Source organism: Meleagris gallopavo, chromosome 14, assembly GCF_905368555.1.
Source record: "Meleagris gallopavo chromosome 14, MGAL_WU_HG_1.1, whole genome shotgun sequence".
Taxonomy (NCBI): domain Eukaryota; kingdom Metazoa; phylum Chordata; class Aves; order Galliformes; family Phasianidae; genus Meleagris; species Meleagris gallopavo.
This window is the reverse complement of record NC_139417.1, coordinates 19,566,053-19,583,185: the sequence shown is the minus strand read 5'-3', so window position 1 is coordinate 19,583,185 and position 17,133 is coordinate 19,566,053. Positions and strand designations below refer to the sequence as shown.

General features: G+C 42.2%; 3 protein-coding genes across 3 annotated transcripts in view; 2 read left to right on the top strand and 1 right to left on the bottom strand.

Annotated features, from left to right (window-relative positions):
* The window catches only part of NR2C2 (nuclear receptor subfamily 2 group C member 2), a 37,464-nt gene extending 37,054 nt beyond the window's left edge, over positions 1-410 (top strand). The window contains exon 16 of the transcript XR_014886310.1: positions 30-410. The gene's annotated coding sequence lies outside the window, so the exon portion shown is untranslated. The remainder of the gene's footprint in view (positions 1-29) is intronic.
* A 154-nt stretch (positions 411-564) lies between these two features.
* MRPS25 (mitochondrial ribosomal protein S25) lies at positions 565-2,135 on the top strand. Its single transcript, XM_003210225.5, has 4 exons — positions 565-1,049; positions 1,135-1,241; positions 1,451-1,538; positions 1,750-2,135. Exons 1-4 carry the CDS (start codon positions 916-918, stop codon positions 1,940-1,942), a joined length of 522 nt encoding a protein of 173 aa, XP_003210273.2. The 5' UTR covers positions 565-915; the 3' UTR covers positions 1,943-2,135.
* Positions 2,136-3,435: 1,300 nt separating this feature from the next.
* Positions 3,436-16,866, bottom strand: RBSN (rabenosyn, RAB effector). Its single transcript, XM_085235694.1, has 11 exons — positions 16,553-16,866; positions 15,333-15,476; positions 13,603-13,703; positions 12,948-12,993; positions 12,675-12,836; positions 11,221-11,462; positions 10,420-10,490; positions 8,521-8,607; positions 8,008-8,110; positions 7,535-7,609; positions 3,436-6,691 (listed from the first exon to the last, which is right to left on the bottom strand). Exons 1-11 carry the CDS (start codon positions 16,713-16,715, stop codon positions 5,555-5,557), a joined length of 2,331 nt encoding a protein of 776 aa, XP_085091820.1. The 5' UTR covers positions 16,716-16,866; the 3' UTR covers positions 3,436-5,554.
* Between the last annotated feature and the right edge of the window lie 267 nt (positions 16,867-17,133).

Below are 17,133 nucleotides of genomic sequence, written 5' to 3'. Positions count from 1 at the left end.
GTTTTCTTGATATTTTTTTTTATTTTTAGGTTCACTGAATTTCTTAAACGTTGTATGTCTGAGCCCCATGCATTACAGAAATGGACATTCCCATTCACCACAGTGATTATTAGAGATTTGCCTGGCCATAATATACAAGATAAATCCCATGAACCTTACTGTCATGAGGGAGCTACTGCTGTAACAAGTGGAGAAAGACTTCTTTTCGTAGAAGTTGTAATTTATCTTCTTTAGACTTACGTGTTTCTCCTGAAGGTACTGGAGGAGGCGATACTGTTACCTGCTGCCCTTCTACTCCCGGGTTTGAAGTAGAGTGTGGGAGTTCGGTTCCCTGCACCCCTGCTTTGTATTAAGTATGAAACTGGACTCTATTTTGAATGGTAAAAATATCCTTAATTTTATGTATAATACGTCTGAGAGGCACCGCATCTATTCTTATAGCAAAGATACCGACTTAATTTTTTGTTGAGGCTATGAGAAGCTCTGCGACTTCGAGCTCCGAGTTCCATTTCACAGAAATAAGGCTAAAAAGAGTTTGGGGTTCGGTTATCAAACCTCGGTGCCTCCAAGAAAAACGTCCCCGAGAAGCGGTGGCTGCCCCTGACGAGGGGCGGTTGCCCGGCGCTGGGGCGGCTCGAACGCGGGGCGGGGCGGCGCGTGCTCCGATCCGGGCGCCTTCCCGCGACCGCGCGCCCAGCTGAACTGCCGCCAACTGCGAAACGCACCCCGCGCGGCGGGCTGCCGGCATCTGCCCCGCCCTGCCGCCGGGCGTACCGGTGACGGACGGGCGGCCCAGTGCGACGGCTCTGTCCCGGCCCGGCCGCGTCCTTCCGCGCAGCTGCGGGACGGGGCGGGGCGGCGCTTCCCCGCACTTCCGTCGGGCTGTGCGGGCGGCGCGGGGCCGGGGCCGGCGCCATGCCGATGAAGGGCCGCTTCCCCGTGCGGCGGACGCTGCAGTACCTCAGCCAGGGCGACGTCATTTTCAAGAGCTCCGTGAAGGTTATGACCGTGAACTACAACACGGCGGGGGAGCCGAGCGAGGGGGCGAGGTGAGCGCGGGGCGGGCGCCGGGGTCCTTCCTCGGAGCGTCGCGCCCACCTCGTACCGTGCCGTTCTTCTTTCTCTTCCTCCTAGAAAGTTTGTGTTTTTCAACATCCCCCAGATCCAGTACAAAAACCCCTGGGTGCAGATCATGCTCTTCAGGAACATGACGCCGTCGCCCTTCCTCCGTTTCTACCTCGGTAGGTACCGCGGGGCTCCGCATCGGCCGCCAGATCGGAGTTACGGGGAGGGGAAAGGCGCCGTGATGCGAGCGCGCGCCGCTACCCGGTGGCTGACGCATCGACTGTAGCGAAACAGGAGCTGTTTTTCCATCGTATCTTTCTTTAAGCACTTTTTTGTAGCTACTGTGAAGGTTTGTGCTGCTACATTGCTGTGAATTTTTTAACAGATAGCGGAGAACAAGTTCTGGTTGATGTGGAAGATAAAACCAACAAGGAGATAACTGAGCACATTAAAAAAATTCTGGGCAAAAGCAAGTAAGTAACTCTTAATATAAGCTAACATTCCTTCCTTCAGGCATGCATCTTACTACAGCCCCTAGAAGCAGAAATAGGGTGCACAGAAATAAAGAAAAATTCATCAGAACTGGTCTTAGCCAGGGAAATGCATCCTTCTGGTTAATTACAGCCTGGGAAGAGATGGGTAAAATCTGCAGGTAACAAACAGATCTTTCTTTTTTTTTTCTAGAGAAACACTTGAAAAAGAGGAAAGAGAGAGAGAAAAACTGTCACATCCTGCAACTTTTGGGCCCAAGAAGTATCATCTGCGAGAATGCATGTGTGAAATTGAAGGCCAGGTTCCTTGCCCTGCCTTTGTGCCACTGCCCAAAGAGATGAGAGGAAAATATAAAGCTCCACTGAAGAATGAATCATCTGCTTGACATCTCAGGTCATACAGCTGTGTTTCCTCGGGGCTGGATGATCACAGTGGTTCTTCAGAAACAAGCGTTAACACATCCTGGAAACGGGAGCAAGTTCATGTGATACTGACATCCCCGTCTCATTACAGCCACAACTAGAATAATTACTGTGAAAAATATTATCAAATAAATGTAAGTTTAAAAAAAAAAAAAACAGCTTTTGTTGTGCCAGTTTGCAATCAAAGCTGGATGAAAGCAACAGAGAAAGCGATGACCAGAGCCCTGTAAAATTCTTCCTGCCCCAGCCTTCTCTTTACTAGGTGAAACTGCTCAGCCTTTCTTTGCAAGAGAGATATTTCCGTCTCGTAATTATCTAGATGGCCCTTGGACTCTGACCAGTATGTCCATAGCTGTCTTGTACTAAGCCCAGAACTGGACACAGGACTTCAGCTGGGGGTAGGGTAGTAGTACTCCCCAGCACTGAGTGGAGTTGCAGGATCAAGTCCCTCAGCCTGCTGGCAGTGCTTCACCAGCTGTAATCCCTAAGTTCATATTTGCTTTGGGATAAGACACTAGGCAAAGAATCTCTCTTAAAGCAGCACAGCATGCCATGCCCCAGGCATGTTTTAATTGCTCCTGTTTTCCAGCTTGTACTATCTGAAGGAAGACCAATGATAACATACCCCTGCCTGAAACTTAAATGCTGAATTTCCTTGCTTAACTGATTTGGTTGTCACTTAAAGTCTCATTTATCAAGAAAATTTACAGCTTTGAGAAGCACTGAAAAGAATATGAAGAGAGGAGAACAGGCAAGTTGATATTTCAAATATATGCCTTAAAACGATCTTCATTATTCTTAAGGAAGAAAAAAAAAAAGTAACTTTTTAAATGCAGACATAAAAACCCTAATCCATACAAAGGAGAACTGGATCTTAAGAGCTTCCAGCTAATTCTAGTCAGCAAGGCTGTTGTGCTGGAGTCCAGTACTGTTATACATCTTGTACTTCTGATGCTACTGGCCCCTGCCCACAGTTTTGGATCACAGTAGTTTCTGCCTTGAGTGATTACACTATGCCTGTAACAACATATAAATACACAATAGTACTACATTACTTTTAATTATTTAATTGCATAAACCATTAAGTCAGGCTTACATGCGCAAATTACTCTAGAAATAGTTATCAACATTTCTGAGCTAATGGTTGGATGCAACATTTCAACCAGTTTTTTAAGGGATGCTTGAATTATCAGGGGCGACTATAGCACAAAATAGATGTTACTTCATCCCTTGTTTACAAAGTTTCCATACAAAGTTCTGCATGCAATTTTAACATGTCAATGCTCGTTACTCACTAGTTTTATAGTTGTCTTCATTTTGTTGGGCCCTGGGAGCCTCACAGCAGTCCAAATACCAGCATACGGTCTTCACAGTGGAGACAACTTCAGTATCAGAGGGCTGATGTACCACAGTTAACGCTGTCAAGGACACGAGGTATGCTACTCACAACAATACGTTGTTACATGTACAGAATGATACTTTATTAGTGTAATTAGGCTGAGTATACAAATAGTGCAGGATAGTTACAAGGAAAACACACTTTTTAAATGCGAGAGCTGAAGCCACTGAAATATTCTTTTCATCTCAGTATCAAAAGGAGCTTTGGGTTATAATGCAGGGAGCACTCCTCCTGACTAGCAAACTGGTCTGCCTTGAATAACTGACTTGTACTATTTATTTTTAAATGAACAATTCTTGGGATAAACTTTAGCTATCAATAATTTTTGCTGCCTTTGTAAATCTCATGCCGCAGAACAGAATTGTAGTTAGTTTACAACCTTTCAGAATCCTGCTGCACAGACGGTTGGCCTGCTGCGCACAGCAGCACTTCAGAGTCACTCAGCAATAACAAAACATACTGGTATAAAACACTACAGTTCTTAAGACGACCCATTCTGCACTTCAACTTCAGATTTAGGCTGCAGTAAGAACAACAGCTGCCCTGAAATTGCTGCACTGAGTTATTCTGATCAGTTATTAGTGTTACTGAGGGTACATTTGTTGGTTTTGTCTTAAACGGAAGTACATACCTCCAACATACTTAAAAGAAAACAAATCTAGAGTAAGCAGCACGATTATTTGTGTTTCTGAAATACTTAGTGCCCCAGTTACAGCTATGCTATTCGTATGTTATTGGAGACAGTTAAGAGATGTCCCACTCCACAAAACTTTGTACTTCAGCCTAATATCCTCCAGCTTTAATTAAATGCACCTTTTTTAAATTAACTCCTCCCAACCACCTTTTCAAACACTGATGTCTGAAGATTGGCCTCTGCCTCTCAAAGGGGGAAGTGAAGGGGTGGGGAAAGCAGCTCAGACCGTCTTTAGCAAAATACGTGCTAACTTAACATTGAACAATCCTAAATTTTACAATACCAATCTTCAGAAGCCCTCCTGCACCACAGGAGCTGGCCTTCACCTAGTCTCTACGTGGGCAGAGGTCCACACCAAGACTCCCATCAGGACCTGCTTACTGAAAACACACATGCCTGATTCTTATAAGTTCTGATGAGAATCAAGTATAAAACAGGAGCTTATATTTGGCACAATCACAGCCCAGCTTTCACAGAATTCCAGTTCAGTGGCACTTTAGCTCTCCACTGCAAACAGGATTTCTGTTCTTTAAATGCTACAAAGAGGATTCAAGTCTCAGATAAGACAAATATAATCATTCTGTAACCCAGAGAATATAAAGGAATGTGCATGTTCCAGAATATAATTAGGAATTTCAAGGTCATCCTTAATACTACAGTTTGAAATGATGCTAGCCTGATGTTCTGAAAGTATACTCATCTACATGTTCATTCCCACACACGCAGCTCTGAAGCCAGTGTGGCTCTGTTACACTGCAGTTTGTGCCTTGAGCAGCTGGGAAACTAAAAGTAACAACACGGTGGCACCTCAGTTCTACCTAGGAGTTCTCATAAACACATTTTAAAAGTTACTCTCATTAAGATCAGTGAAGTCTCTAATAGTTTTTAAATCCATTTTATGTATTATTGCACAAAATTGACCTGTATCCTGCATCTCAAAGAATAACAGCAGCCTTTCAACAGCACTTTCTTGTAACTCTCTTAGGATAATAGACTGGCCTGTAACTTATAATGTGCCATTATCAGAAGATGCAGAAATCTTACAAATACTTTTGTCTCTTCAGTCAAAGCTCCTCTTGAAAAGCCAGTAACTATGCTGCTAAAACAGCACAGCGGAAACAAGGAGTAAAGTTGACAAACCAACCCTGAAAACATTTCAAGGTGACAGTTCCCTATTACTGCTTAACTCTTTTGACCAAACTAAGCACCCACGAAGACAAATTAGCGTTAAGATGGTTGTAACAAGTTATTTTAAGTTTTTCTTCATATGTTTTCTTAGTATGTGTGTCTCCGTTCAAGACCAGCAGCATTCCTCTTATCTTCTTTCTTCAAGGCTGAGTAATATTGGGAATACATAAATGAAAGTGTATAAAATACAGCATTCTCCCAATTCCTTGTAATCTGTACTGCTGTTTATAACTGCTTCACCTTCCCATCTCTTAACAGTGAACTTGAGATAACTATTACAAGGTGATTACAGCTTCAACAGTTGGATTTCTCCTTTTGTTTTGCTAACGTGTACTTCAGTTCTTTCAAGTTCTCTGTCAGTAGCTCCACCTCATCCATTCGTCCACTGTGCTTGGCATCAAATATGTAGGCTTTTATATTATCTATCTGTTGAAGAAGCAGTTCCTCCTCTATAGCCTCCTCTCTTAAGATCTCACTGACATCCTCCACTTCAAAGGGATTGGTAGAAGATCCTTCTTCAAATGGATTTCCAGAATTCCAATTGCTCCCAGACTTTTGAAATGGATTTTCATCTTCTTCAAAGGGATTTAAAGTACTGACAGATGCTCCACTAGTTTGTTCACCTTCCTCCTCATTTTCAAATGGATTATATTCTTTTTTATCACTTTGCAGAGCTGTGTTAAAGAAAGAAATTGGTTGAGATACATCTTTGGCAAATGGATTAGTGGGATCTTCCTCTGACAGAGGGGTATCTGCTTCATCTTCAAAGGGGTTAAGACAGGCTGCCTGATTTTGGTCTTTGTCACACTGTGGAGTATTCTGGTGTCTGACTGGAAAGATTAAGTACTCTTTAGCTGGCAGCTGCTGAACAGCAGTAGTTTCAAAACTTCGGTTCCCTTTCACTTGATTAATATCCAAATCTAATCCATCTGCTAACAAGTTCTGATTCTCTTTCACAGCTTCATACTGATGCTGCTTGCCTTCTCTGAAATCTAAGGAGCCTGTCCTTGAATGCTGAGACGTGAATTTGTGGTGTTCTCTTTCCCACTCTTTTTCACAAAGGAACTGAAGTTCTTCCCTCTGCTTCTCTTCCTCTTCTGCCTGTTTTTTAGAAAGCTCAATAGCTTTTAGAGTTTGTTGTTGATCATACTCATCCTGAAGTTGCCTCAGGTTTTCTTGCAACATCCGGACTTCATCCAGCCGATTAGCTGCTTTTGCTTGCTTAATAAAGGATGTGATGTTGTCGATCTGCTGAAGAAGTGGATCTGCTACCTCACTCTGTCGAGATACGCTAGATGTAGGTAGCCAGCCTTCAGATTTCTTGACTGTTACATTTTTAAGGAGAGTTGCATCACCATTAACTGCACTTGCAGATCTGTAAGTCAAGTCTTTCTGCTTCTCGTCTTGTTTTCTGTGTGTTTCAAGAGCTGCCTAAAACAAATGCGTACAGAGAGAACATGAGCTTGAAAAAAAAAAAAGAAAAGGCCATCTAGCTTAGATACTGGTGTCACAAACATCAATTCAATCTTTAGTTACTCTGCAAAAAATGTTCATTTTTGTAATATTACCTATTATTTGTTAATGAATTCACATCTGCCTGTACAAACTTGAAGTCCAGAAGGAGCAGTGACAGTGCTGTATATAGAGCAAAAGATACCAAAATCCAACTGTTCAAAAAGATGTCCCAGGCAGATTTGGACAGTAACCATACCACATCCACCTATAGTAGATACTTCTGTCATTGGGCAGTGTAAATATCAATTATATTATTAGCCTTAGGAATGCAATCAGTTATATTTCTTAATTTCTACCGCAACACCACGCTGGTTTATTTCTCAGTTAGTGATGTCCTTCCTCATGAGAATGTCCTCTTGAAGCTGCATCCACATCTTTATTTATTTTTTTAAACCACCTGGAGAAGTCTTCAAATTCTATTTGTACAAATGACTCAGCTTAAAGCTTTCTGCTGCTGTTCAGGCAGAACAACAGCACCCACAAACAAGCCACTGCTGCTTTCTAGAGGTATCCAGCTTTCAGTACATGTCTCTCTGTTCTGGGAAGAACTACACTGACTGTTACACAAATCCCTGAAAACCAGTATGGAATGATCTGCACAGAAAATGAAAAAAGAAGAACTCCAGTCTTAAGGACAGCTGTTCATACGCAGGTAGCTACTAACACATCACGATAAACTATGAATTGTAAATAATTATGTGTCTGTTTAAGTCCTTGAAGGAGGCCCTCATACAAATACAGATCTTAAACCTGCCTTACCATATGCAGTCTTCTCTTCTTCAGTTCTTCATACTGATCTTTGGTTGGCAGGGACATTAGGCCAAACAGTTTTTCCTGCCAAATATTGAAATATTTACAATGAATGCTTGCAGGCATTCAGACTAGTTTTAAAGTACTTGAAGGAAACACCAACAAATGTTCCACAGACAAATATGAGGTACTCCTCCATTGCAGTCACCTTTCCAAGCTGGAACACATCGTGGCTGCTGTAACTATACTACTAGCTAGGCTGGGCATCCGCCAGAGACAAATCCAAGACTTACAGATTTTCTTAGGCCCCTGAACCAGTGCTGCTCTGATTATGCTATCCATATTCAGAGTGACTGCAGGAAACCTATAAAAGTAAATCCCTATAGAAGTAAACCTATCAAAAGAAGTCTTAAGTCACACAGATGGGCAGCAAAGAACAGAACATGACATAAAATTTAGCTCATAATATATGCTCTATTTACCTGAACGAAAAGAGTAGCTGAGTATCTTATCATTCTCTGAAGCTGTAGTGTTTTAGGATGAGGTTGGGGCTCTTCGTGCAAGCCTAGACTCAGAATCTTCTTACTGAATCAAAGCAAACATAAGCTCATCCATTCAACCACAAGGGTCAAGAAAATACAACAGAAAGAGAGGGAGACAATACCAAATGAACGTTTTTAAATGTTCTATTAGGTAAGCCATTCTAAATATTACCAGCAGTAATTAATTATTTATTTATTTATTAAACTGTGGCTCTACTTGCTTCCTCTGTGCATGGTTAGAAAAGGAAATAGAAATTGATGGTGCACAGGAACAGCATCTACTTTTCAACATGCTCTTTACAATGGAGCAGGCAAGTTGATTATCTCTATGAATAAATAGAAGCCCCAATAGTTGTGGATAAGAAGAGAGTTAGTACAAGCTGTATTGGAAGAGGGGAGAAACATAATTCAATTTATGCATATAGCAAGAGAGAGCGCGTGCACTTCCTTTACCTTAGGGCATCTATAAGTTCGTATACTTTTTGAATCTCCATCCTCAAGTCATTAGCATGTTCAAGACTGTAGGTTGTCTCCCCAGCACTACAAAATAAATACAACTTTATTGTAAATCATACCTCCAGTGAACAATACCTACAACACTAAAAGCTATCCCAAGAAGATGTCAACAAATGTAAGGATAAATCATCCATTAAAATGCTTTTATTTCAAGCTCAATGTATTTAGAAACCCTTTCTTGCTGACAGAAGTGGAAAATATCAACCTGTAAACATGAATATTTACAATTACAGGAAAAATTTTAGTATAAGAAGAATCTCACTCTATCAGTAATACTTAAAATATATATACACAACAAATGCATTTATTCTGCATTTTTTTTCCCAGGCGCAGAAAAATCCTCACTGATCAAATAAGCAACTACAACTTTAAAATAAGTTTTCTACTTATGTTTGTCATGAAGCAAAAGTCTACAAGCCCATGTGGGCATAATATTTAAGATTCTAGCAACTGAGTCCACATGGAGACACAATCACTAGATTCTCATATTTACTGAAGAAAACAAATCAGTATTTTATGTGGAAGCCTCTTCACAGTTTTTAAGTTTGCCCTTCCTTTTGTACCCGAAACACAAAAGCACCATCATGCTCTCAAAAGCAACCTTCCAGGACTCCATAGAGTCAGCAACAGCACTCCTAATGTCCTTTCGTAACTGTCCTCAAAGCTACAGAACTTGTAAGATCCTCTATAGGCCAGCCCAGTTACAAGGGACCAACGACATCTTAGTATTTGATTATGTGCCTCTACAAGAGTCAAAACACAGACACGGTTATTTCTGCAGTTGGATCGACTAAGTGAAATCTGAATAAAGGAAGGAACCTCTCTATTATTTCAACAGGAAAATTCAGGAAGTAGGGAAAATAAAACCACTTGCATTTTTTGTAAGGCTGCAAAGAAACATTGTTGTTGCAGTCCTTTTGAGATGGGATCCTAGTGGTCTTTATGAGGAGATCAAACATTGTTAGACGGGGAGGAATGAAAGTGAACCAGCACAGTATCCACCAACATATGCATTTGTGCACACTACTTACTCTTTGAAGTTTTCAAGATTATGAAAAATGTATTTAAAGTAGTAAAAATCCAAATAAAAATTCATAGTAGTCTAATTTACATCTCCTTTGGGGCAATTTCCTCATATTCGTGTGCTGTGCAGCTTCCTTCTATGCCTTTGGGAATTCCTTGAAGTATCGATTTCAGCAATACCACAAATCCCAGATGCAACTGTTTTTACTTCCTGTCTTCACTACCCCATGGCATTTCATATATTAAACACACGTTGCAGGTTACATCATGTACCCCGTATGACAAGTCTTTTAGCAGGTCATTGCAACACCTACTTATATATATATATATATAAATAGGCTTATATATAATTACATTATCTATTACTTAATTACATTGAGTAATACAGTAATAAAATTCTGAGCACACTGAAATCAAAAGCTAGTTTTGACTGGCAAAACTCTAAAATTTCTCTAATTCTACGAATAAAAGTATAATCCTAGCATTTTTTTAATACAGATTTGTGGGAAGAAAATATTAATTCAGGCATCCAAATCATGCACCAAAACACTGCGGTTAATACTAAGACATAAGTTAAGTTATCCCAGGGATGACAATCATCAGGTTTAAGACTTGCTTTAGTAATCTAGTTTGTGAATTAACTTGAGCTTTGGATAGGTATTTGTCTAGATTAAAACAACAGAAAAATCTAACACTTCTTCACGACCTACCCACGCCCAAAGCCTTACCACACCAATTCCTTGCCTACTCTGTAAACTTACAGGGGAAGAAATATACATACATTCATAAACAAAATCAGTAAGTGGTGCTTACTTCAGAGATTCTGCCATCCTTACGTATTCTGGTGCCTTCTGGTCAACCTTCTCCATGCAGAGTCGGAGTTTCTTATTTAACAATGCACATAAAAGCAGAACTCGTATTAGAGCACTAACAGAAGCACCCACTGACACAAACCTTTCAACCTGCCTATACACATTCAAAGCTAATAGCTGTGAAAGCCATCTAACTTCTCAGGATCACAAGGTCCCCCAGTTATCTTGAGAACACAGATGGCATTGTCAAGAACAGAGAAAGAATCTCTATACCCCTGCAAGGTGAACTCTGATGTTTTGACGGGCAACTTCTAGTCTTACATCTTCACAGAAAAGCACGAACAGAAATCCCCATTACTACTAAACTTGGGGCTGGGAGAGGGGCTTGCAGACTACCAGGAAGATACACAATGAATGTCAGTACCTGCTATTAAAGCACAGAATTCCAGCCACACACTGTTGTTCAATTTGATAGTTGCCACTAGTGTGGGAACAAACACTTCTTACAGCATGAAGCTGTATAGTTCTAGCGGAGCCCACTAACACCAACACAAGCACATAATTGATTTTAAACCAACTGTTCTGTCAAATCCCATCGACATTATTCACAGTGTTTAAGGGACATCTCAAAACCATTAGTTCCAGATGAGAACAAAAAAGTACATTAGAATAAGGTCTTAAGCTACCACAGGACATAAATAATGTACAGCCTCTGAATGCTTACTTTCAGATTCATCTTTGCTATTAGAATATTAAGCCCTAAAGAACTTGGATGCGAGAACAAGCAAGGAGTTTGATTTACCTCATAGAGTTTCACAATCTCTGGAGTGTATTCCTTCTCATCAATCTGTTGCTCTCTTTTCAGCAGAGTATCTTTGCAATGCTGACAGCAACGGATTTGGTCGTCATCCTTCTCATCCAGAACAGAGCTTACACTGCTTATACTGCTAATGCTGCCTCGGCGAGAGCCATGGACGCTATTAGGTGAGGCGTTCGGGCTAGTATGAGAACTCAAGGCCTCTTTACTGGCACTGGTGAGTTTGCCTAAAAATTATGCATGGGTAATTTTACAGTGACACGAGAAGCCAACAGATTTCACCAACACAAATAATGCACTTTAACAAAAGCTAGTAAAATACTATCCAAAATACTAGAAAACCAGCTTGAAACAGTCTGCTGAAAGACACACAAGGAACACACAACAACCAAAACTACAAATCCGAATTTGGGTCTTCACTGCAAGGTCCTGCTTCACTCTAAAAGCAGTGAGAGAACATACTACTGGAAACCACTTACTTTATTTATGCCTAGTAGCATTCTCACACTGGATCTTGCAATTACAAAAAAAGCACATGGAAAAGTGGATATGTTAATACTATCCTCATTTTGTGCTGGAACTCTCTGGAAAGCCCAATTAACATCATTTATTTCCACAGAAAAATAGTCTCCTCTCCAATGCACTAGATAAGGAAAGCAAAGTTGGAAGGGCTTCTTAAAGGCTTGTGGATTAACTTCCTTGATGTCAGCATTTGGACAGCCATGGGCAAGACTCAACACTTAAAACTGGTATGGATATTTCAACAGTCTTGGCAGTTATGACTCCAAAAATTAATACTTTCATAGTTGCAATACTCAGAATTTTGGAATACACTACTTACAGTATTAGTTTGTACTAGTACACTTCAGTGTTTTGTTGAAGATAATCTAAAATTTCTGAAGCTAAAGAAGGAACACAGACAAAGAATAGAGAAAGCATTCTTATTCTGTTTTACATGTGTATGGGGCTGCTGAATCACGGCCTGAAGCTCTGATTGATCACCTAGGGTGAGCAGTGAGTCAGCCACAGGAGCACAGGTGAAGGCAATTCTGCTGTGCTGTAGGAAGGGGTGGAGCCTGGCTGCACCTCTCTTAGAGCCATTGAAAGCTGACTGCCAGTGGGGAAGGATCTCTGCTGGAGATCCGCTCCATTGGAGTCTATCACGTGAGCCCAGGATGGGGTGAGTGGCTTTCTTTTCCTACTCCAATATAATAATTACATTAGCCAAGCTCATGGATATAATATACCGTCTGTATATTCACTGATTGTACAACATACGAGTGCCTGCATGGAATTGAAGGACGCTTTCAAGGAGGAGTTTTCTATATGTATAGGCAGAATATATTAAGCTTTTTTCTTTGTTGCAAAAAAACCAGGATGCATTCAGCACTCTGAGTGAGATAAAGAAAGGAGGGATTAACACCACCCACCACACTTACTTGCCAGGGGAAGACTGATAAGTTCCATGCACTTCTTGCACATTATAGACCCACACAGCCGGCAGTGGTGGCGCCTGTTTCGCATGCTGAACTTATTGCCGCAGTCTGGGCAGAATGGAACATCCTGGTCGTTGACCCAAGGCACAACAGACTTCTCTATAGCTATAATTGAGAGGAAGAGGAGGCAACACACACAACATAAGATGTTAGTTCAATTAATTCCTTAGCTGGGAAACTAGAAGGGCATATAGTCTGAGGTAAGCTCTTACCAACCTCTTATTTTAGCTGACTCAGTGTTTGCTCTGTCAAAGGATGTAAGCTAGAAGATAAACAATACATTTAAAAAAAAAAAAAAAAAAAAACAAAAACAACTTTTCCTCCTTACAGAAGTACAAAGAACCCACAACACCTCCCCCCACAAACACACACACCCATTAAGTTAAAAAAAAAAAAGTGTGTCATTTGAAAAAGATAAAAATAAATAGGAAGATGTCTGAATTTGGAATTAAGATTCAGACAAGTGGTGCTAAACAATTACTGCCAAAATTACAAGAGTCAGAATATTTTGACATAATTCTTATATCATCCAACATTGTGTCCGAGTGAAAATGCAAGTTGGCAAGTAGGGGATTTTACAGAACAAATAGCTTGACAAAAGCACTAAGGAGTAACCCTACAAAGTAAAAGATGAAGAAAGCACATGAAGTAGCACCTTGAAAATACTGTACAGAAACAGAAATCATACCCACAGTACAGAGTACAACCAAACACTACACAAGGATAAAAAAGGAGGACAGTAACATGTGACTCAGTTTACTACTGTTTAACAATTGCACTAGTACATAAATGGGCACCCTTTGCACTAAAACAGAATTTTTTATTTAAGAAACACTTACATGGTTGGAATATTAAGAAGTAGCAAGATTACCTTTTCTAACCTGATTAACAACTTATTGACTTCAACTACATAGTGATCAATCCTGGCTGCTCGGTATTTCTTGAAATTGGAAAGGTGGCTTCTCATAGCACCTTAGGGAGAGAGCAGAACTCAGAGTCACTTGGGTGTTCACGTGAATTTAAACACCTCTCAAAATGCAGCTCTTCCTTTTTTTTTTTTTTTCTCCATTTATTTTTTCAGGTTCAAATAAAATTTTGAAGGCACATTAGAATTGCAGGGTTTCACGGTACTGGCCTGAATGCAGCACGCAGGCTAGCCTCCAGGACAGCAATAAGCAGTGTTCTATTTCTACTACAGTAAAGCAAAGAAGACTACATTAAAGAAAACATTCGCAACAGATTTTTTTTTCATCTTTATCCCTCAGTTACATTTGGTAAGGTGTTACCAGCCAGTATTGTTGTCAAGAACCGCTCCTGTTATTTCCTTACTAGGCAAGATGCAAGTCCAATGATTATCTGAGGCTTATGCAACAGCAGCTTCTTCAGATTGCTATCATCCTTCTCATCTTTAGGGATCTGAACCAAATCCTTGATCATAGCACAGATTTACAGAAACCTCATCGCAAGTATACAAAAGAACAATACAGCATCTATTTAAATATATTATTCATTCTCAATAAATCTGGGTTTAGGTTTTGATCTTTTTCATAAGCCAGATATTAAAAAAAAAAATCAGAGTTACAGTCAAAATACAAAAATTCTTCTTCTAACTAGTAGAACACAAAAGCAGGTGTTGCTCTTGGACACTAACTTTGCAACGTCACTTCCTCATTCTAATGAAATACGTAGAAACATTTCTGTAGCCAAATTCATAGGTATGGGAGAACCTCTCTGGGTAACCAGATTCAATTTCTACAGTGGAGACATTACAGAAACCCCTACATTCCTCCACCAAATCATGTTAAGATCTGCAAGATTCATCTTCTCCACTCTGGTTTTTAAAAAAAAAAAAAGCCAATTATCTGCAAAACTAACTTTCAGGACCCACCAGAGACAGTGCTGCCTCCTCCCCCCTGAAAATAACCACAGCATTTCTATAATAGTAAGAGGCAACTGCCAGTAACAGTATTTGTAAGTACAGGTTCAGTCAACATATTTGCTAACTTCTGTGATGTCTGAACCTGCAGCCAGAGTTTGGCTACTTATTTTTTAAAGTGAAATGACTCAATGATAGATTACCTGTACCTCAAATCCAAAGAAATAACTGGAAGAGTTCGAACTAAGGGACAAGCATTAGTTTATATGTCTGGCAAAACATCTAGTTTAGGAGTAATCAAAAAGTCATAGATTTAACATGGCTGTAGCAACGTTAAATAGTAGTAGTGGATTATCACCTGTTTTGTAAAAAGCCAGATGATGATGGTTGCAGAAACCTCAGTAAAGCTAGATGCACAGAGCTAAATATGTACCAAAAAACTCAATAGCTCAGACACACAATGAAATGACAAACAACTACCCTGCTTTTGAGGATAATTTACATCCTGGCTCTATAGATCTTCCCTCCCCACCCCTAATCTACACTTTCCTCATCATCCTATACAATGCATGCAGGCTGCAGAGAATCGATATGCAAGCCATGACTCCATGCTACAGTAAATCACAGGCAATACAAACAATTCCACACAGCTTCAGCAATATTCACTTTTTCTCTACTAAAATTAAAAGTTACCTCCACCACGTATCACTCTCAAGCTCACCTACCTACTTCTTGGGGCTCCCACATGTATGGATCTATGCCACCATAGCTGAATGACTCATATCGTTCCTGAGATCCAGAATTGGTTCTGTCATCTCCTTCTCGTTTCAGTAATTTATTCTTTGCTCTCTTGGCCTTCTGGACAAGACCTGAAAATAGATAAGCCCGCATATAGAAGAGCAGGCAGTTCGCCTCTCGGTATTTGTCCTGTGAAACCAGGATGGTGCACTTCTGATCGTCTGGAACAAACCTTCTGCCTTCACAACAAGTCAATATGCTCTGTTTAGAACCAAAGTATTGCTCATTGTCACCAATGGCAGGAAATGCTTTCTGTTACCTGTTAAAGCAGTGCAGCGGTCCTAATGACAAACAGGTAATTTTAGGCATTCCATTCAAGGGCATCGCTATAAAAGAGTGAACTGTATTAAACTGTGGGACTCTATTTCATAGAGCACTAGGACATTATATGTGCACTCTTAATTCTTAATGACTTTCTTTGGATTCAAGGATGTTCAATACTTTGTACTTTCGCACAGAAGCACAAGCTAAGAACATCAGCATGCTTGTGCACCCAAGCAATTTCAAAAGAACTGAGAGACCACCACATTACTTGTACAAAAGCTAGTGAGAGGAATGCAGTTTCCTGGGCTAAAAGGAAAACTTCAAACTCTAGGATTTTTATGTTAGCAGAAAGGAAGGACACACTTCTTTTGGTAAACGTGTTTGGTATCTTCTAGAATGAATTCCCTTATACACCTGCCGAAAACTGGGTTGCAGGTGTAATGCTATAAACGTGACGTTAAGAACAGCAACAACAGCACAGTAGCAAAGTCCCAGGCCGGTACCCGGCGGGAAGCAGAGGTTCCCCCATTCCTTAAGGCCTCCGACTAACGCCTGGAAACTCATCTGCATTACAGTAAGAAACGGGAGTTCTCATGTGAAAAACGCGCCGAGAAAACAAACAAAAGCCAACAGCAATTCGCAGCACGAAGCGTCGCGGCCGGGCGGCACGGAGGCCTGCAGGACAGGAAACGGCCGCGTAGGAGCGAAGGAACGCGCCGCGCCCGGCCCGCGTACAGCAGCGGGGCCCGCGCCTCGCTCGTGCCGGGCTTCCGTCAGCGTCCCAGAGCGGCAGGAACCCGAAGCGCCGCGGCACGGCGGCTTCTGCCACGCGGGATTCGGCACGGCGGACGGGAGAGCGCCGAGGAGCCGCCGCGGCCCTTACTTCGGAGCTGGCCTCTGACGTCTCTGTCCTCGCCCGAGTGCTCCTCCTCGTAGTGCGCCCGCAGCTGCTGGAACGCCTGCAGGTCCTTCAGACACAGCGGGCACAAGAAGCCCTCCCGCATCTCCGCCGCGTCCCCGAACGGCGGCGCGCAGCCGGACGCCATGGCGCTGCGAGCTCAGCGCTGCGGCATCGCCGGCAACGTTCGGAAACGCGGCGGGGTGGGGCGGAGCGGCCTCTTTTCGGGGCGGCCCTCCTGTGGCCGCGGAGCCTACGCGAGGGACGAACCCACAGCCCCGCTCCGCAGGAAGGATGGGAGAAGACGAGGGCGGAGCGGGGGCCGAGTCGAACGAAGCGATGCTGGGCGGGCGGCGCCCTCCTCGCTCGGCCGGAGCTCGGGAGCCGGACCGGGCCCGGCGCCGCGCGGAGGATGGGGCGGGGCTTCACCTCGCGCTGAGGCGCTCCGGCCCCGCCCCGCCCGGCCGGGGGGGCCGCCGCCAGCACCGAGACTCGGCCCTGCGCTCCCCGGCTCGTCCCCTTAGCTCGGCTCCAGGCAGGAGCTGCGCGGCCTGTCTCCGCCGTTC